Genomic DNA, 18850 nt, shown 5'->3' with positions numbered 1-18850 from the left:
AATTAAGGAAAAAGAAACACATGACATCTGAGCACACTAGCGTATTATTGCTGTATTCGTGTCTTATCTAATCTGCCGCTGATTCAATCGTTAAAGGCAAAGTTATTAAACGCACAAAGTTATTAAACGTACACCGAATGTAACAAAACACACAAAAAAGGGATGCGAATGAAAAAGCTTTTGCCAAATAAATAATCTCAAGCAATTGCTATCAATTATAATTTTCTAAGGGTCATTTTAAGGTCATCTTGCCAATCAGCTGTCAAATATATTTTGTTAGATTTCTGGGCTTTTGTTATTTTATTATCAATTTAAATTCGAATATTGCTCTAACATTGTTTACAAACGACAAGGCCGTGCATAACTCACATGTTCGTTGCCAACTGGGTTCATGTGCAAGTGTCTTTATGTGTGTGTGTGAGTCTATATATATGTGTGTGCGTGTGAATGTGTGTAGATTATATGTACAAATAATTATTAGTGTTAACAAAATTGTCTTAGTCACTTTTAGAACTTATTTGCATTAATTACAAATACATTTGCGCCATGCGTAATGCCTCGTACAGGCTTATCTGCGAGTGTTCGTTGTGTTCGGTGTGTGTGTGTGTGTGTAAGCGTGAGCGTGTCTTGGTGTGTGATTCCTGTTTTTTGTATTTATTCAACAAAGTCCGGCTCACCGGAATATGTGCAGCCCGGATTCATGATTATATGGCGCGCCGCATAGTTGCCACAACGTATGCAAACATCGAGCGACTTGTCCTGCACATACTGCGATAGGAAACCACCAACGAATGCATCCCCAGCGCCATTGGTATCTACAATTTCATGGACCGCCAAACGAGTAACTTCGAACTCCTGGACCGTATCGTGCTGTATGAGCAGCACGGGGTCACAGCCCTGCGTGAGTATGGCAATGCGTGGTCGCGCTGAATTGATTTTTGGCAATGCCACCAAGCGTTTACCAATCTCACGCAGATCCGCATCGGCTGGCCAACCTTGCGTTGTGGCAAAGGCATGGGCCTCTGCTTCGTTGCCAAAAATGATATCCACATAAGGCATAACTTTCAGCAGCGGTTCCATGAAGAATTGCGATATGAATGGTGCGCTGAGGTTCATTAGGAACGGTCGCTGCTTGGCATTGGCGGTGGCAGCCACACTCATTATACTGGGCGGGTTAACGGTTAAGAAGAAGCCCTGCATGCAAGGATTACACAATAGATTAAACAATACATATGCTCGATTGGCCAGATTGAATGCCTACCGAGATATAGTAGTATAGAGCATTGTCTACCAATGCCTTATTCGCCGGCTGCTTCAGGTGATCGATGGTGAATTTGTTGGCGGCCGCCAGGTTAGCGCACAATGAACGATGTGTGCCCGTAATGAGTACCGCGCAAGTTCCCGTGGGTGTGTCTGTGCTCACTTGATAATGGGCATCAACACCGGCTTCACGTGCCTTTTCCCTCAATATATCCGCATAATTATCCTTGCCCACGCAACCAAAGAAGACAGCAACCTTTGGCTGACCCAATATCCATTGTGCTATACGCAAAGAATTTTGAACCGAGCCACCGGCAAGGTATTCCGCCTTATAGTTCTCAACCAGCTCACGATATATGGGCATGTGTCGCTCCTCTGCCAATATGGCATCATCCTCCTTCATGCCATATCCTTGCAAGAAATGCATAGGCACTGTGGCCGAAATATCCAGCAGGGGATTTCCACATCCTACCAGGATTCCTTCTCTGCAAATGAAATAAAAATCAAATGGATTAGGCTACAGTTGATGGTACGCCCTAGAGATACGCAACCTCGCGTTGCTTCTGTGGCTCATGTTGTCCAGTCGAGGGCTTCTCTTTAATTAGTAATTGAAACCGACTCCAACATCAACGATTGCCGCTTCAAATAATAATCAGTATCAGTTGTCGATGAACCGCTGCGATAGCCCCAAATAAAGCTACAGTGCGGGCTAAATTGATGATCACACTGCTACAGATACTGAATAAATACCGAATAAAATTACACTATATTTTATGTAAGCATATACCTAGAGCTATGTTATAATATATATATATATAGAGAGAGAGAGTACCAAAATATATATATTTCGAACATCGATTTCAACTGGGGCTTAGCTATATATTTTGGTAACCACTGTTGTTTATGACGTGCTTTGTTGTATTTGCCCTGAAGAATGTTTGTTATCAGTACATTTTGGAAGTTCATTCATACAGTAATCCAAATTCTTTTGGATCAAAAGTACAGAACACAATTCAGATAACATAAAGCACACAACCAAACGACGACACTAAAATGAGCGTCAGCCTGTGGCACACGATTTTCACATGTTGCTGTAAATTTCGGCAATTAGACTCACGAACCAACACGAACACGTGGACCCCATTTGTAGACATTAATAAACTACGACGAAGTGTTGGCGAGGGCGGCCGGGGCCGTTTCACTCAACTTACTGTAGTTTGCTTGTCATTCTGTTGTTATTGTTGTTGTAGGTGCTCTGATGTTGACCGTCAGCTTATGTAAACATAAACACGTTATTGCACTTGGAAGCTGTAGTTAACAATTGATTTTATATCACTATATAACCTATGACTTAGCTTAATTAGACTTATTAAGAGCTATTTTTAGCGTTGTTGGCGAGATGCGGGAGCTGCTTGGCTCCAAAGATTTTGGGCGCAATGACACAAAAAACAGCCGCTTTAAATATGCTAAAAAATACCTAATTCGTAACGCTCAAAAGAGTTGTATGTCCATTTCTATGGTACCAATGAAGTTTTTGTATGCTAACAATATTTATTTCGAGGTCATATAAAATTGCTAGTATGAATATATATAAATATGTAAATATAGAAAAATAAGAGTTTAAAGAGATTTTTCATTAATTTTGTTCATTAAAAAACAATGCTTGTCGTATAGCATCTAGCTTTTAAGAGATATTTTTGGTTACCAGCTGATATCGATATATTAAAGCATCACTGAAACCGAAAACATGAAGTTGGCTGCAACACGGCTTGGCTCTCTTTCTTTCCGGTTGTCAAATAGGTATGAAAGTGTATTAATTTTGTGCTGAAGTTGCTACGAAGAATTTAATTTGAAATTATGTGCGGCATCATATCTAATAATAGTTTTATTAATATCATTTGCAGTGCAGTGCAGCCTCAACCTTTCAGATATGGCCGACGTTGATGTGTAAGTGCAAAACGCTTTAAAATCTTAACTCAAAACTCTTCCACTATGATGAAATTAATTGGTCCGTGTTTATGAATTTACATTGATTAGAAACCTTCCAATTACTGAGGAAATTCTTTGAATTGAGTTTTGAACTAGAACCTCTGTGATAATATGCAGATTAGATTAATTACACCCTTTCTTTCTACAGAGATGTACCCTCCGCAGCGCCCGTTCTTGGCGGTGCCATGGACATAAACACCGCGCTACAGGAAGTGCTGAAGAAGTCGCTGATCGCCGATGGACTCGTCCATGGCATCCACCAGGCCTGCAAGGCTTTGGACAAGTAAGTGAAAATATTGTTTTTTATTTATTTAACTCATTTTGCTGATGAAATTAATTGGTCCGTGTTTATGAATTTTACATTGATTATCAATTCTTCCAATTGCTGAAAACTACATTAAAACCACCAGTCGGCTTCTGCTTGTATTTTAGTGAACAATTATAGTTAACGTTTGTATTTTATTTTGCAGGCGTCAAGCTGTCCTCTGCATTCTGGCCGAATCCTTTGATGAGCCCAACTACAAGAAATTGATCACTGCCTTGTGCAATGAGCATCAGATTCCACTGATCCGCGTCGATTCGCACAAGAAATTGGGCGAATGGTCTGGCCTGTGCAAGATCGACAAGGAGGGCAAGCCCCGCAAGGTCTGCGGCTGCTCTGTGGTCGTCATCAAGGACTACGGTGAGGAGACGCCCGCATTGGATGTAGTTAAGGACCATCTCAGACAGAACAGCTAAACATATTGCCGTTGCCGTTCCCCCGTCTGCTGAATGAGAGACTACCTGGCAAATTTTTTATTGCTAAATAAAAACAAAAACTTAACGAAAAACAAACATTCACAAAAGGCCATGAAACATTCAATTTTTGGAATGCTCTTCATTTAATAATTAATATTAATAATACAAACTAAATGATAAAAGTTAATCTACACAGTTCAAGCAGGAGTCCTTGTGCTGCGGCCAATCCTTAAGCTGGCATTCACTGTAATTTAAAGGGAAAGAAAAGCAAGTTAATTGTGAAAAGTCTACGCATTAGTTTGTGGAACGCACCGTGAACAATAATGAACCAGCTTACAGTTGGCGCATTTCTTTTTGGCCGGCACCTGACATTTGCCGCATTTGTGAGTCTTTTCGTCTGATTCCTCACTAGTGGTTGCTGTCGCGCTATCATCCGATTTTGCTTCATCCTTTTTCAGTTCCAAATCCGCCATGTGCTGCTCCAATTCACATAATATCTCCGTACCGTAGGCGCTGGTCAGTTTTGTAGCCAGCGCACAAATCTCTTCTCGATTGTTGTTTAGGAACACGCCATCCTGGTTCTGGGCAACTTGGTAAAAGCCACCGTCGCGCTCCACCTCTTTGATGAGATTATCCTGTATTTGTGGCATATCCTCCAATATCAAGTTTTTAGTCTTTTTGCCCGTATTCCCGCTGATTGTTAAGCGGCTGACGTACTGCTTGAGTTCGACCAGGACGGGCAGCTGGTCCAATAGCGTCTCGTGCATCATGCATGCGAGCTGTAGTAAAATGGACTTGAAGGATTTTTTATTTTTGAAGTTTATTGTATTACCTTTGATAACTGTTTGCAACGCGCCTCGTTTAGGGGATAATAATCGACAATCTGTGGACTGAGCAGCAATTGGCGCGCACAGAACCAGGCCTGAGCTTCCGGCTTTATTATTTTAGTTACATCGTCTACGGAAGTCCACTTCTCATCAATGAACTTCTCCAAGCCCTTGCTGGTCTTGCGCTGCCAGGGCCTGAAGCTCAGCACATCCACTATCAGCCAGGGTATGTCATGGGTGACCAGCATTCGACGCGCTGCGCCCAAATGGAAAAGCGAAACATTGTCAGCTAGGTAACTGAGTAAAGAAACGCAGCGCAGTCCGATCTTATAGATGAGATCGCGCTTTTGACGCTCGAGCTCCGTGAGCACGGCTTCGTCCACATCCAGTTTGGTCTCGTTTTCGTGGTAGCCCATGCTAACCAAGCCGATGACTTGCGCCACACCCTGAGCAGCGTAGTCGATCAGATCCAGAACCGAATCCTGTAACGACTCACAGCCACTAGGGTGGTAGAGACATAGATCCAGCAGCGCTACCACTGCTGCCTCGTGGTACAGCACGGTGTAAATGAGGAAGGTGGCCTGAGGGTTGGGATCGATTTCGAGCAGATGCGGCAATACACGCGATTTCCAGAGATTCACGCAATAAGCTTCGTTTATGAGCACTGATAGCTTATCCCGGGAAATGAGAAACTCCTTGACCTCCTCCTCGCGCTGTTCGGCCACCTCCAGGGCCGCCTGCTGACTCAGCTTGATGATCATCTCATGCACCTCCAGCCACTTGCTGCTGCCCACATCTCGCACCTGGAAGCATCGAATGCTCTCCACGAACAGGTACAGTTCTTCGGGATACACAAAGTTGACCATGATTAATGATTTTTTGACTAATAGGAATTACAGAAGTTGTCACTATCTCGAGATCGTCGAGTGAAAATGGCTAAAATTTAAAATAAACAACCTGTCGGTTGTCATGGAAACCTGAATGGGTTGCTAGGTGTCCTTGAAAGAAGCTGTTAAGGGGTTGCTGTGCTTGTTTATTTTTTAGTCAGGGTTGGTGCTATGTTAAGAAATTTAACTTTATCCATGGATTTCCTAACAATGAGAAACAATGTCTTTTCAACACTTTGTACATTCAGATTGTATTTGAAATAAAATAACTGGATAAATTAGTTGAAATTAAATTTCACATCCCTTGGGCTAGGCTAGCCTAAACACGCTTCGTAATTAGTTAATACTTGAAGTTTACATGCTTGTTATATAGCTTATATACATCATACAAATATATATATGGAATAAAATCTAATTGTCTTTGACAACAAATTGTAAATTATTTACTCGCCAGGACTTTGGGGTCAACAGTTTACATAAAGGCTCCAGCCTACATTTTGTAACTTAAGCGGCAAAAGAATATATATCCCGAAAACTATACACATAAGCGATATAATCACACGTTTTAGTAAGATTAAAGCCGACATCGAACAGTCTAACGATATAGTTTAACTTGTTGCTTTAGCTCGCGATCGCTAATGCGATCCTTGAGATTCAGTTCATCTTCCTGTTTGCGCAATAGTTCGAAAATAGCCGCCAATTGTTCGCGCTCAATGCGTCGCTCTTCTTCAATTTGGCTGGGCGACAAGTTCTTTTCCAACTTGTGCTGATACCGTTTGGCCTTGAATTTTCCCACCAGGTTGCTATAGTTGGGCGCTTTTCCTGGTCCTGGCTCGGTGTCGCTTTCGCTTAACGGTTCCTGCTCTTCCTCGTACGCCTCGTCATCATCGATCTCGCTTTGCAGGCGTGCTTGCATTTGTGCTTTCAAAACGGGATCGTCCTCCAAACGTTCTTCATCAGCGCCAAGGCCTTCGTCCTCCAGGTCCTGCATCGAGTACATGAATTTTTATTGCATTTCGGGGGCTTGGATTATATCAATTGATTACTCACAGCATCGTCCTTCAAAAAGTTGGCAAAATAAAGTGCTATTAGGATGCATAACAGCAGAGTGGTCAAGGCCACCACATAGTAGCCCGAAGGATCAAACCACATGTCCAATATAATTTCCCTGTTTGGCTTTATATTTTATTGCGATTGCAAGACTTTTGTTTTGATGACTTCCACAACAGCAATGTGACCAGCTTGTACAGTGATTCAAATACATAAATACTTCAAAAAATACTAATTTACTAGTGAAATGAACTGAGGGCCGTTGATTTTTAAAGAATTATATTTTATTTAAATATTAATTAGGAAAAAAACAAAAAACCGTATTGCTACTTTTTACATTAATTTAACATTTATGCAACTTATGTTTAAGGTGGTATTTTTTTTATGCATTAAAAACATGACAAATATATATATAATATAATAATAATATTTTGTTATATTGCTGGCTCATCAAAGCATCCGCATTAATTCCTTATTTGTTGTATTCAACATTTTGCTTCAAATATTGTTCGGGGTTTTGAAGAAAGGCTTCCAAAAACTCTATACCCTTTGGTAAAAATCGAATCCTCTCATCAAAATGATACAGCGGCGGCTGCAGAATGTCCTCAAAAGAGATCTCCTGTACGTTGCCTATTCGAATTTTAAAATTGTTTCTCTCTGTACGCGCATAGGCCTCATCATCTTTCTTTATTGATTTGCGTACAGTTTTTCTAACTATAATCCGATTCGAATCACTAGAATTGAAATGCCAAATCAATTAAATAAAATTCAAATATTAAGCCCATGTGATTTACCTGAGCAGTCGCGCTTGTGCTGTGATTACTATCAATTGCATTTTCCTGCATATGTTATATATTTTTAAGCAAACCTCATCGATGTGCTTTAGAAATTTAACAAGATCTGTAACATCGTTGCCATCCAACAACCGATCCAGATTCAGCGGAAGATTAAGCTTAAGCTGAAAATCTATCAGCTGCTCAAAAGCGTTCAACAACGCTGAAAATAAACATACATACAATTAAAACCCAGTTGAAATGTCAAAGTGGAACACTTACGTGTAGGTCCTACGGATTTGGACTTAAGTTGAATGCTGCTCACGTGTATTTTAGTTTCCAAAAAATCCAACGGCTCAAAATCAATATATATTTTAAATGTGGTAATTTTACGATGTGAGAATATGTAGGTACGATAGACTTGCAAATTACAATCAAATATCCAATTGGGCAGCTCGGCCTGCAATGAGGTTTTTAAGCACTCTGCAAACGATTCAACTGGCTTTGGTTTGGGACAACTTTGAATGTATCTGAATAAGAGAATTTTTAAAGTTGTATTAACTAATTGTATTTTATAATCATAAATATATATTTTTACTTACTCTTCCCACCTGCTGTTGAACATATCTAACATTTGTGGTATGTTTAAGCGACTTGTGTTACGTGAATCGCATTCCGATTCCGATTTCTCATCATCGTCATCATCGGAATTCTGCCCTAGTTTCTTAAGCTCCCAATATTTGTGGACATCTGATATACGTGGCTTTTGTCGCAAACGTTTTAATCGCTCAAGTTGCACGTCCAGGTCCGGCCAAGCCGGCAACTCAAATGTCTCTTCGACACTTTTACGCGCTCTCGTCCTATCCATCGATCGCCGGCAATGTTTGCACTTCTTGCATGCATCCTCAGCTCCAGCCATTGCTGGCTGTCCAAGGCAAGTCTCATTAGCCTCCAAGTCAAGGTGGCTGCTGTTTGCTGCTTGCATTTCCTCGTCGTCCGCCTCGTCCAGCAAGGTCGACACCAGACTGAGCCGTGTCTTGTCAATTTCAGTATCCCAATTGTCGTTAAGATCTTCAGCATTGGTAAAGATTATGGTATCACCACTTAAATTTATGAACTTCTTATGGGCCGTAGCATAGCTCTTATTGCTACGCTCATTCGAGCTGCGACTTTCAATGGACGTCTCCTTGGCCAGTTCTCGCTGTGATTTGAAATGGCTGGACACGTCAGATATGGTAATAGGATTATCTTCATACACATCTGTTTTCCGTTTATGCTCAATCAAATGTGCAATTTCCATTCCATGGGTACTAGTTTGCCGCATCATTTGTGCTCTTACCATCTGCACGGTGCCGTCCAGCTGCTCCGTTTCGCGACAAGGAGATTTCAAGGTTTGGCATAAAGCAGAAATGCGTGACCTATGTGTTGGTTGATCTACTTGCTCCACATTTTGTAATGATGTTTCCGATTCGGGCTGGGAGCTAATAAAAAAATGCAAAACAAATTAGGGACACACTAATATCAAAGCGTGGAAAACACTTACGTATTTTCCTGGTCAATGTTAAGATGCCGGTGCATGCTACGCTTTTTCGGATCTGGCAAATTGGGTGTTAAGTGTATTGGTATGCGTTTCCCATTAAATGACGTTTTCTTCTCGGGCGTGACATAGTTTGACGTGTCCATATCCAGCTCCATGTCTATCGCTTGGTATATGGACCGGCAAGCAGTTTTTGCAGCTGGAGTTTTAATCTTGCAATCGTTCTCCAAATCTTCAAACTCAATCATTGATCGACCTGGTGTGAGGGCAAACATCTGACGCTTCTTATTCATTTCAGGCGTTTCCAACCTTGTGTTGATGAAAACGTTTTCTTTGTCTAGAGCTTTACGCAAGAGGTCGTTCTTTAGCTTGGGCCTGGGCCTGCTGTAGCACTGGTCAGTGGACTCTACATTTGACATTTCCACATCCATTGCTTCCTCTTTGTATTGTGTGTGCCTGGGCTTGCGTTCCAGTTGCATAGTTTCAGCTTTCGTCTTTGATTGAACGCAACTGGCGTCTGCTTCACTGGCGTCTTTCAAAAGATGTGTTTGACGCGACCTATTATCATATTGATCGACTACAGAAGCCGATTGTTGCTTGGTCGTCTTGTCAGCATTGGACATAACTTCGTCAATGCCATCACTTAGATTTAATGTCAGGTTGGGCAACTGGTTGCAGTTGGTGCTTTTATTATCTTCCTGAATGGACTCCGACAAGAGTAAAGTTTGTCTATGTTTGATGCTCCCTTTTTTAGCTGGAGCGACTGAATGCGTGGAAGAGAAATTCATATCCACGTCAATAGCTTCTGGGATGAGCATTGTTTTTCTATCTTTGCTGCAAGGATTATCTTTGGAAACAGCGGTTGACTTGGAACAGAAAGAGTCTTCTTCCATGGGATCAACGACATGCAATGTTTGCCTAGGCCGGTAGGCCTGCAAACCAACTTGATCAACATCCGGTTGTTTTCCCTGATTGGAGATATCTTGCTCTATTGCAGCATTCCTTCGTTGCTTATTGGCAGCATTGGATGATGAGCAAAAGGAGTCTTCTTCAATGGGATCAGCCAGGTGGGTTGTTTGTCTACGGCTATTGACTTTGAAGTCATAAGTTTGTTGTCTTATTTCTTTTTTAGATTTTAAAATAACCTCCTCAATTGGCTCTGCTTTTTGTAAAGTATGCCTATGCAGATTGGCAGAGAGCGATGTTAAAGTGTAGGAATCTTCTTCAATGGGATCAGCCAGAATAGTTGTTTTTCTACGGCCATCTGAAGCCATATTTTTTTTCTCTTCCGGTTTCAAACTTTTGTCCTCACTTGTAGCGACTCTCTGTGAATTGGCAGCAGTGGATATTGAATAGCATGAGTCTTCTACAATGGGATCAGCCTGATGTAAAGTTTGCCTACGTCTGTTGCACTCATCCCATTGCAGTTTGGCAGCATTGGATGTTGAGCAAATTGAATCTTCTTCAATGGGCTCAGGCAAATGTAATGTTTGTCTACGTTGGATGCATTCCAAGTTAGTTTTAGGAGCAGCGGATTGTTCTTTTATATTTTGTTCAGATTTTAGGATATCTTCTTTGATTGTGGCATCTCGCTGTAAATTGTGTTTATGTTGATTGGCAGATGTGGATGTTAGGCAGAAGGAGTCTTCTTCAATGGGATCATCCACATGTAATGTTTGTCTACGCTTATAGCATTGCAAATCCAAATTAGAACCTGCTTCCTTAACAGAGTTTTCATTTTGTAATCTAGGCTGATGCTGTTTGAGAGCTGTGGATGCTGAGCAGATTGAGTCTTCTTCAATTGGATCATCCTGAAGTAATGTTTGTCTACGTCGATTGCATTCGTCAATGGCATGCTGCTTGGCAGCTATGGATTTTGAGTAGAATGAGTCTTCTTCAATGTCATCAGCACGATGTAAAGTCTGTCTACGTTTTTTGTGTTCATTCCTTTGCTGTTCGGCAGCTGTGGATGTGGAACACATTGAATCGTCTTCAATTGGATCAGCCATAAGTACTGTTTGCCTTCGTCGATTGTACTGAGGATCACCTTGAATACGAGCTGACTGCGCCATAATTTCTTCTTGAGGTTTTACATTATCTTTATCAACTGGCTTATCCGACTGTAGTTGATCTCTTTGCCGATCGCCAGCCTTGGATGTTGCGCAGTAGGAGTCTTCTTCAATGGGATCAGCCATGTGTAATGTTTGTCTACGCCTGCTGCACTGAAAGTCCACTGCATTGGATTTTGGCTGGAGTTGTACTTCTCTTTGGAGCTGAACTGAAATTTCTTCAATGGATTCAGACAAGAGCAGTGTTTGTCGACGTCTGGTGTACTGCTGTATACCTTCAGGATCTGCAGTCCGAGTCTGTCCGTAATCCGTTTCAATGAACTCAGACATGTGCATTGTGTGTCTGTTCTTGTTCTGACGCACTTCCTTTGGGGCAGCGGTTGGCGCACAAAATGAGTCCTCTTCAATTGGTTCGGGTAAATGTATTGATTGTCTACGTCTGCTTACATCCTTTTCTAAAACAGACGTTGAGGCGTGTATCTGTGATTTTGATTCATGTTGATGCTTTAGGCTCTCTTCCTCAATTGGCTCAGTCATGTGTAATGTTTGCCTTTGCTTGTTGGAATTGAGTTTCACTAAAGCAGCATTAGCAGCAGTTTGCGAATTAATATCGTCTTTCAAACCAAACGAATCTTCTTCCATGAAATCAACTACGTGTAATGTTTGCTGGCGATTGTTGTATTGTTGCTCATTTGATTGCAACTCCTGGACTGGATCTATGGGTTCCGCCAAATGTAACGTTTGCCGCCTACGAACATTGAATTCTTTTTTAGAAGCTGCAGTTTCATATTTAGGTTGTTCCTCTTCAATGGGTTCAGCCATGAGCAGTGTTGACCTTGGCTTGCTGCGATGCTGTGCTGGTAGTGTTGCCTGAGGACTCAGATCTATTTGGATGGATTGTTGAACCACAGGTGGCATCGTCAAATCGCTCTTTGCATTCTTGCCAGGGCTTGAAAAATCATCTTGTTCCATTGGCTCAAAATGATGCATGGTTTGTTTGTGTTTTGCGCCTTCCAGAGCTGCTTTAACTGCTGCTTCACGCTTCTCTAGATCATCAAATTCCATGGCAGTATTATCGTATGTAGTTTCACGTCGTGATGAGCACTTGGAGCTATTTCGTGAATGTGTCTCATCGCCCATTTTAGCATTAACTAGAAAATTTGTATTGTCCAGCATTAGCTCGTCGGCCTGTGAGAAACGGTAATTGCGTTTTGCATTAAGTGAGTTTTTGGCTTTAACGGGCGGATCTGCATTTTGTGCTGCGGCCACCAGCTTTGCTTCTGACTTTTCTGGAGCGACGGGCGACACCATCATGCTCTCATTGAAGTTGATTGTACTGCGTGGCTTTATCATTTCTCGGTTTGGAACTTCCTCTTCCATAGGCTGCTGCTCTAGCCCATGCCAGAAACGTTGTTTCGCTTTGCGATCAGTAGTGGGAGTTCTTGGACCATTGGGAAATAATTGAATTCGGCCAGAATTCAAGGCATCGTTCAATTGACGAAAATTCAGTTTCTTACTAATGCCGTTCTCAGAAATGACGTCCAATGGTATTAAAGGTGATGACAACGTTGAATCATCTGGCAAATAGTTCATATAGTCTTTTTCTGCCATATCCATGGATACATTTTCTTGAGTTAACTTAGCCCCATCTTCAAACATTTCTGCCGGCTCTGAAATATTAAAGAATTAATAAATTTTTGTTCGGTGTGTTAGATTTTTATATAATTGTAGTTACCGATATCGCTAAAGTCACACGTTATATCTTTGTTCTCAAATACCATAGTCTTTTGGTTGACTTCAGCTTCCTTTTTAGTTCCAACACTTATGTCTCCGGACACTATATGTTTTTGCATGTTGACTTTTTCGAGAGGTTTTGGCTCCAGCTAAAATGAACCACAAATTAGTTAATATATGTTTATATGCACCAAAGTACATTATAATAAAATTGCACTTAGCATTTAATTTAAATTTCACTCTTGTCTAACAGAAGTTTCAACTTACCCCAGCATATGCTAACGTTTCTGGCATAAGATCCATAGTTTTTTCGAAAACTGGCATTTTGTATACACTATTTTCTCTCAGCTTCTCACGTTCTATTTCATTCAAAGATAAACTGTCACTGGCCGCTTGTTCCAAACGTGTTGGAGATTCAGTGCGCTGTCGGTATCTTTTTAGTTCATCTGGTAGCAGCGTCACATTGATACTCGTCTGCAATTTGAATGTGAAATCGCTCAATTGAGAATTGTACTCCAACACTGAAGCGTTGGATTGTATTAGACTGTCGGGTAATGCATTTTCCTTATCCATCTCATTGGTCATATATATTTGTGCTGTACTTTGCAATACAGACGCTGCAACTGTGCCATGGGATTGGCCGGAGATATCCTCGCCATTGGTGTGATCTGATATTTCATATGAGTTGTCATAGTCTCGCGCTTTCTCCGTCGTATCAAATTCTCTGTATGTGCCACATAACTTTATAATTACAATAATTAAGATTGTATTTATATTACGTACCGTATGAACTTTTTGCCGCTGAAACTGATGCGACGCTTAGTTCGTACTGGAGCAAGCTCTTCATCTTGTTGTTTTGCCACTTTTTTAAGCTACCAAAACAGATATATATATATAAATATATTGTGATTACGAGTTTTGATAATTTACTCACCGAACTTCTTGCTTTCTTTTTATTCATTTGTATTTTGTTAGAAAAATATTACTGTTCCCTTAATTTAAAATAAAGACGCCATAGTTCATGGGACTGCCAACTTATTCAATTATTTGTTGCCATCACCATAGATTGTCTATATTTGATATCAATATATCGATAATATATTTAGGCTGTTATTTTTAAATCATCTTAAAATGCGTGGCAGGTATATTATTTCATAAACATATTTTCAATAATTTAATCAATATAATTTCATTGCTGAAACCCTTTATAATGTTTAATTTAACAATGTGCTGGTAGTTTTGCAATTTTGAGTTCTGACTATGGCTACTAAATGTTATATTAATTTGCACCTTATGTCTCTAAGTTCTCTGCACTATATATTATAAGCTCTACGTTGAATACAACAAACTGTTTTTTTAAGAACAACTTAAGTATATCAAGTTTTTTACTGTAGCTATCAGCTGACTACTAATTATAGTTATCGATTGCATTTGTATAATATAACTAACTTATCGAAAGAACAACAATTCGATAATAGACTTGACTCAACACTACCGCCAAGCACATTTTTCTGTGCTATATCTACTTAAGCCTATCCAAAATTGGATCGTGAAATGTACGAGCTAAAAACCTTGTTACCACAATTTGATATTAAACTGCCTAACTGTATGTACGAATTGAGGAATGTCAGCATCTCCGCTGGTGCTGCACCATGTCCCGAAGTAAGTGTGTTGTGCCCAGCTGCGTGGCCAAAATTAGAGATGAGCATTGCAGCGAACAGAAATTCACTGTGACTGAAGTGCAAGTGATTTGCTTTTTAATTGTTTATCTACATTTAAAGTTCCTTTAAAAATTTCTGTAACGAAAACTTAAAAACCATTTCATTTCAATTCAACACATGATATCAAAAAGGCCCATAAAATTCAATGCAATGGCGCAGCGAAGAGTGAAAGCAACAATTCAAAATCGGTTACCTGTGCACTTGATTTGGAAATTTTAGGCAAACAAATACAACATTTGCTAAAGGTTAAAGAAATATATATACTAAACACAAAATTATAAATCTATTTATAAACAATACTAACTAACAGAAATGCATAACACGCACCGTGCTTTTGAGTTTGTGTTCACATTAGAAATGGGCGCATGATAATACGTCTTGTTTTTTTTTATTAAAGTGTGTGTTTCCATTAAACTCGTCGTTATACGCTGTGTCAACGTGCGGTGGTTTAAAATAAAAACATAACAATCATAACGATCAGTGTGGTTTCTTAAGCAAGCGAAAAGATATATTTTATTTACAGATCAATGCAATCACGATAATCACATTGTCACGCGCCCATCTCTAGTTTTGTTAGTTAATAAATTTGTTGTCCTGCAATGATGCAATTTGTTTATATTTACAGAACGAAGACACGGCAGCAGTTTTGCAGCGCCAAGAAAAGGTGTTGAAACAGCTGGAAGAGTTGAAAGCACAATTGGCCCAAATACGCGAAGGCTTGAATATCAAAGTTTGCGGCAAGAGCGTGCAGCACACGACAGCCTGTCATAACGGTGGACTAAAGGAGGTTAGTTACATACATGCCTTAAAGTATTTAAAAATAATTTAAGCTACAAAATTGTTTACCGACAGGTACCACTGCATGATGTCGTCGTTAATGGCCATCCCAACTTTATCCCATATGCATTGCTGGCATTGAAGAACGCTTGGCGGAATTTATACACGATTGATGTGAAGACATTTACACACTCGACTCTGGCTGATATTGGACCAGCAGCGCGCGAATTTGAAGCTAATTTAGCTAAAGTAGCTGTCAATGAGGAGTTGCCCAAAATCAATGTGACACTAATCTGGAAGAACTGTAAGCATGAGTTACTTACAGTTAATTGCAACAACATTTATCTCGCATATCTATTTACAGGTGAACACACAGAGATGATTAGTTCTCCCACTATGTACGTGCCCATTTATGGTGAAGTAAATATCATTAGATATTTGGGTCGAGTGGGTCCCGTCGAATATCGCTATGAGAACTCACCGCTCTGCAATGAAATCGATGCTGTGCTTGATATTTGCTATCAGCTGCTGCGGTGCACCACGCACAAAAGCCAAGTTGCCATGGTTCGGCTGCTCGACAAGCGACTAAATCAGCAACAATATTTTGGCGGCAGCGAAATGTCTGTGGCGGACATTGGCGTCTATAGCTCGCTGATACGCATGCCTGCCATTACGGACAAGGATCTTACACCAGCGCTTCTTGCATGGCGCAAGCGGGCCAAACTCATAACTGAAATCTAAAATGTTGCAAAAACAGATGAAATAAACCGTTAGCAAAAGAATCTCAGCCACTGTGTCGACTGAGTGTCACAATCGATCGATTATTTACGATAAATTTAAAATCACGATTAGTGATTTCAAATACAGTAATCAAGATTCTTAATTTGCTTTTGAGTGTCATCACAATTTGATAAAAAAAAAATAGATTTATGAAGTTTTTAAAACTAATTATATATAATATATTATTATTATATTTATTGCAACATTTAATACTTGCTTGAAGAGTAAGCTTTTCGTTTATTGTAGACTTGAGCTGAGCTTACAAAACCCAAGGATCGTTTTCCATTATCTTTGGATTAAATTGGACACGCGATTTTTTATTATTTTATTTGGCTTATTTATTTTTGCAATTAATTACACAATGCAGTTTCTCATTTTAATATTGCAGTTGGTGTTGTTTTCCTTTTTGCACTTACAAATTGCTTAATTGCTACGTTTAATATTTGCTTTATATTGTTGAAATCCGTTGATTGTATATTATGTTTTCATTTATTAGTTTAGCTTTGTTAGGATGTCTCGCTTGATAGGAGGTTAGTTCACGTTTAAAATGTTTGCATCTGTAGCGCCCCCCTTTAATGATCTGTACCATATACAAGCACATATGGATGTGTGTAATTGTATATATATTTTAAATAATAATTAATAGCTAATACATATGTATATTGTATATATATTGTATAATCATCAGTTTTGAGTGTTATTTAGTTGCTGTAAAAGGAATCGCAAGCTCTTGAAACTCTATGAACGGATTTAAAACGTGTCTAGCCAGAGGCTAGCTGGGAAAGAAAAGTAGGCCAGCTAAGAAGTGATTCACGTTTCAGTTTTACAATTGTACACAAAATCAACGTTAAAAAAATAATAATTGTGTTAAGAGAAATGGTAAGCCAGCTCGATTGGCATTCGGGGGCGTCTCCTAGCAGCTTAATTCGTTTCTTTTTCACACTTAGTATTTCATTTAAATGCTACGCAGACGCCTAGGGCAGGAGCAGAGTTCAGTTGGAGTTGGAGCGGGTTTATCTGCATTATGTAGTCTCGCCCTTGCCGCTGTCATCAGCGGACTCGGCATCATCTGTTGCAGATGCCTTAACTGATTTCGCGGAGAGACCATTGTTGTTCGTGCACTTTGTATTGCCATTATTTTTGCTAATTGATGCATTATCGTCATTCCCCTCTTCATCATCTTCATCGTCCTCATCTTCGTCATCATCCTCATCAGAGTCTGTTGGCAAATCTTCCGTTTCCAAATCAAAATCATCATCATAGAAATTTGCATCCAGACCAGACTCTGTGCTGGGCTTAACAGTGGGCTTTAGGCAATAGTCCTCCAGTGTCATAGGTACCACAATGCCCTCTCGCTTAGCTTCCGCATTGGCAGCCAACGCCTGCTTGCGTATGATGTTCGGATATTCGTTGTCTTTGCCCTGCATTGAATATAGGAGTTTATTTAGCATGTTGTTGTGCATGGATTATGGACGCATTACCTGGGAGTCCCGCCATCGGCGATACATTACCGAGGCATCTACATTGGCCGGCGAGTATGTATTAGGCTCATTTAGGAGCGAAATGACCGAGAGGAGAATGGTACGCACATTCTGCGTGGGATTCCAGCGTTCGCAGGGCAGCTCACCACTTTGAGGATCATCGACAGGCGGATGCAGTATAGATATGCAAAGATCGCCGTTCTCGTAGACGTTCGGATGCCAGACCTTGGTGAGGAAGCGTATGCTTGGCGGCGAGTACGGATAATCATGTGGAAATTTCATATGCGCCTTGAAATAGCCACCTTGATATAGCGTGTCCGGAGGACCAAAGATAGCCACCTGCCATTCGAACAGATTATCATCGTTCAATAGCTTCACGCGAAAACCCTCTACTGGTTCCTCCTGCAGGGACTTGTATTCCATGGCCAGAGCGCGCACCGCCGAGCTGCTGGGCGTCGTTGACAGTGTTGTTGTCGTGGAGCTCGCGCCGCCAGCTCCGGCAGCAGCCATCAACGTCGATGACGCATTTTGCGATGTGGAGGCAGCAGTGGTCATTTGTTCACCTACCAATTGAAAAGTGTTTCTATGCAGCGACTTTTGTAGGTATGTACGTTTGTTTGTGTGAATGATTTAGCTTGTGCGTGTATGTGAGTGCTTAAATATATATGTGAATCAAGCGTACAGGGTCAATATCTTATATACGTTGACGCGTACGGGAGGGGAAATCAACAACGACTACGGATTCAAGGTGAGCAGCGGCACTCACACATATTGAAATTGTTTTTGCAAGTGGAACTTGAAAATTTTGGATAAGCGATTGGGACAAATGCGATGCGTCTCGTTGCCTTGCTTTTGTCGCCTTTTTATTAACTTTTTTGATAGAATGCGAAGAAAATTATAAGTGTCGTTGTTGCTGGTGTTGTTTTGAAGCAGACAACAAAATATTTGAGACAAACAAAAATAAATTAAATGAATGTATGCCAGTGGAGCTGTTAGTTTATTTGCAGCCTACTGTGTTTAATACGTACTTCTTTTGGTCAAATAACTTATAATGAATATGCGGCTTATTGATAGATTTGTATTATTGTTATTTCCTTTGCAACAATTTCACTTTACACATATTCGCCATAATTAGAGATTCGATACTATTGGGAGCAAGCAGGGTGACATTTTGTAAGTCGATGTCGATACATCGTGATTAGCATTGCTCACGAATCAACATCGATA

The 18850-nt window shown here is 40.4% G+C and overlaps 7 protein-coding genes and 2 non-coding genes across 12 annotated transcripts; 4 read left to right on the top strand and 5 right to left on the bottom strand.

Moving 5' to 3' along the window:
* Positions 1–26: 26 nt before the first annotated feature.
* On the bottom strand, positions 27–2717 carry LOC111597307 (adenosine kinase). 2 transcript variants are annotated; one of them, XM_023311932.2, is made up of 3 exons: positions 2472–2717; positions 1262–1745; positions 27–1194 (listed from the first exon to the last, which is right to left on the bottom strand). In XM_023311932.2, exons 1-3 carry the CDS (start codon positions 2486–2488, stop codon positions 655–657), a joined length of 1041 nt encoding a protein of 346 aa, XP_023167700.1. In that variant the 5' UTR covers positions 2489–2717; the 3' UTR covers positions 27–654. The 2 variants fall into 2 exon arrangements, with proteins under 2 accessions (XP_023167700.1, XP_023167699.1); XM_023311931.2 differs by lacking the exon at positions 2472–2717 and adding an exon at positions 1812–2018.
* A 408-nt stretch (positions 2718–3125) lies between these two features.
* On the top strand, positions 3126–4083 carry LOC111597312 (40S ribosomal protein S12). Its single transcript, XM_023311938.2, has 3 exons — positions 3126–3207; positions 3398–3532; positions 3720–4083. The coding sequence occupies exons 1-3, from the start codon at positions 3191–3193 to the stop codon at positions 3985–3987; spliced, it is 420 nt and encodes a 139-aa protein (XP_023167706.1). The 5' UTR covers positions 3126–3190; the 3' UTR covers positions 3988–4083.
* Positions 3250–3320, top strand: LOC111597375. The gene has a single exon (XR_002751314.1). It is a non-coding gene; the product is annotated as a small nucleolar RNA U18 (small nucleolar RNA).
* On the top strand, positions 3571–3643 carry LOC111597376. Its single transcript, XR_002751315.1, has one exon. It is a non-coding gene; the product is annotated as a small nucleolar RNA U18 (small nucleolar RNA).
* LOC111597310 (zinc finger MYND domain-containing protein 10 homolog) lies at positions 3953–5797 on the bottom strand. The gene is made up of 3 exons (XM_023311936.2): positions 4820–5797; positions 4300–4766; positions 3953–4231 (listed from the first exon to the last, which is right to left on the bottom strand). Exons 1-3 carry the CDS (start codon positions 5678–5680, stop codon positions 4171–4173), a joined length of 1389 nt encoding a protein of 462 aa, XP_023167704.1. The 5' UTR covers positions 5681–5797; the 3' UTR covers positions 3953–4170.
* Positions 5798–5905: 108 nt separating this feature from the next.
* Positions 5906–6937, bottom strand: LOC111597311 (matrix-remodeling-associated protein 7). The gene is made up of 2 exons (XM_023311937.2): positions 6752–6937; positions 5906–6686 (listed from the first exon to the last, which is right to left on the bottom strand). Exons 1-2 carry the CDS (start codon positions 6851–6853, stop codon positions 6297–6299), a joined length of 492 nt encoding a protein of 163 aa, XP_023167705.2. The 5' UTR covers positions 6854–6937; the 3' UTR covers positions 5906–6296.
* Positions 6938–7130: 193 nt separating this feature from the next.
* LOC111597248 lies at positions 7131–13904 on the bottom strand. Its single transcript, XM_023311848.2, has 9 exons — positions 13799–13904; positions 13648–13736; positions 13132–13588; positions 12866–13013; positions 9068–12800; positions 8127–9005; positions 7807–8054; positions 7546–7747; positions 7131–7485 (listed from the first exon to the last, which is right to left on the bottom strand). The coding sequence occupies exons 1-9, from the start codon at positions 13823–13825 to the stop codon at positions 7224–7226; spliced, it is 6045 nt and encodes a 2014-aa protein (XP_023167616.2). The 5' UTR covers positions 13826–13904; the 3' UTR covers positions 7131–7223.
* Positions 13905–14320: 416 nt separating this feature from the next.
* Positions 14321–16187, top strand: LOC111597274 (probable aminoacyl tRNA synthase complex-interacting multifunctional protein 2). 2 transcript variants are annotated; one of them, XM_023311889.2, is made up of 5 exons: positions 14321–14526; positions 14717–14830; positions 15211–15372; positions 15438–15666; positions 15727–16187. In XM_023311889.2, the coding sequence occupies exons 1-5, from the start codon at positions 14419–14421 to the stop codon at positions 16101–16103; spliced, it is 990 nt and encodes a 329-aa protein (XP_023167657.2). In that variant the 5' UTR covers positions 14321–14418; the 3' UTR covers positions 16104–16187. The 2 variants fall into 2 exon arrangements, with proteins under 2 accessions (XP_023167657.2, XP_023167658.2); XM_023311890.2 differs by lacking the exon at positions 14717–14830 and having other exon boundaries at positions 14323–14526; positions 15727–16186.
* Positions 16188–16475: 288 nt separating this feature from the next.
* Positions 16476–18784, bottom strand: LOC111597219 (ubiquitin-conjugating enzyme E2 R2). Of its 2 annotated transcripts, none has more exons than XM_023311798.2 (3): positions 18652–18784; positions 17624–18186; positions 16476–17563 (listed from the first exon to the last, which is right to left on the bottom strand). In XM_023311798.2, exons 2-3 carry the CDS (start codon positions 18176–18178, stop codon positions 17165–17167), a joined length of 954 nt encoding a protein of 317 aa, XP_023167566.2. In that variant the 5' UTR covers positions 18179–18186; positions 18652–18784; the 3' UTR covers positions 16476–17164. The 2 variants fall into 2 exon arrangements, with proteins under 2 accessions (XP_023167566.2, XP_023167565.2); XM_023311797.2 differs by lacking the exon at positions 18652–18784 and adding an exon at positions 18390–18573.
* Positions 18785–18850: the final 66 nt, after the last annotated feature.

This window comes from Drosophila hydei, unplaced genomic scaffold (genome assembly GCF_003285905.1).
Source record: "Drosophila hydei strain 15085-1641.00,03,60 unplaced genomic scaffold, DhydRS2 tig00000001-arrow-pilon, whole genome shotgun sequence".
In the NCBI taxonomy this organism is placed as follows: Eukaryota; Metazoa; Arthropoda; class Insecta; order Diptera; family Drosophilidae; genus Drosophila; species Drosophila hydei.
The sequence above is the reverse complement of the archived record's forward strand: the minus strand, read 5'-3'. Positions and strand labels throughout refer to the sequence as shown.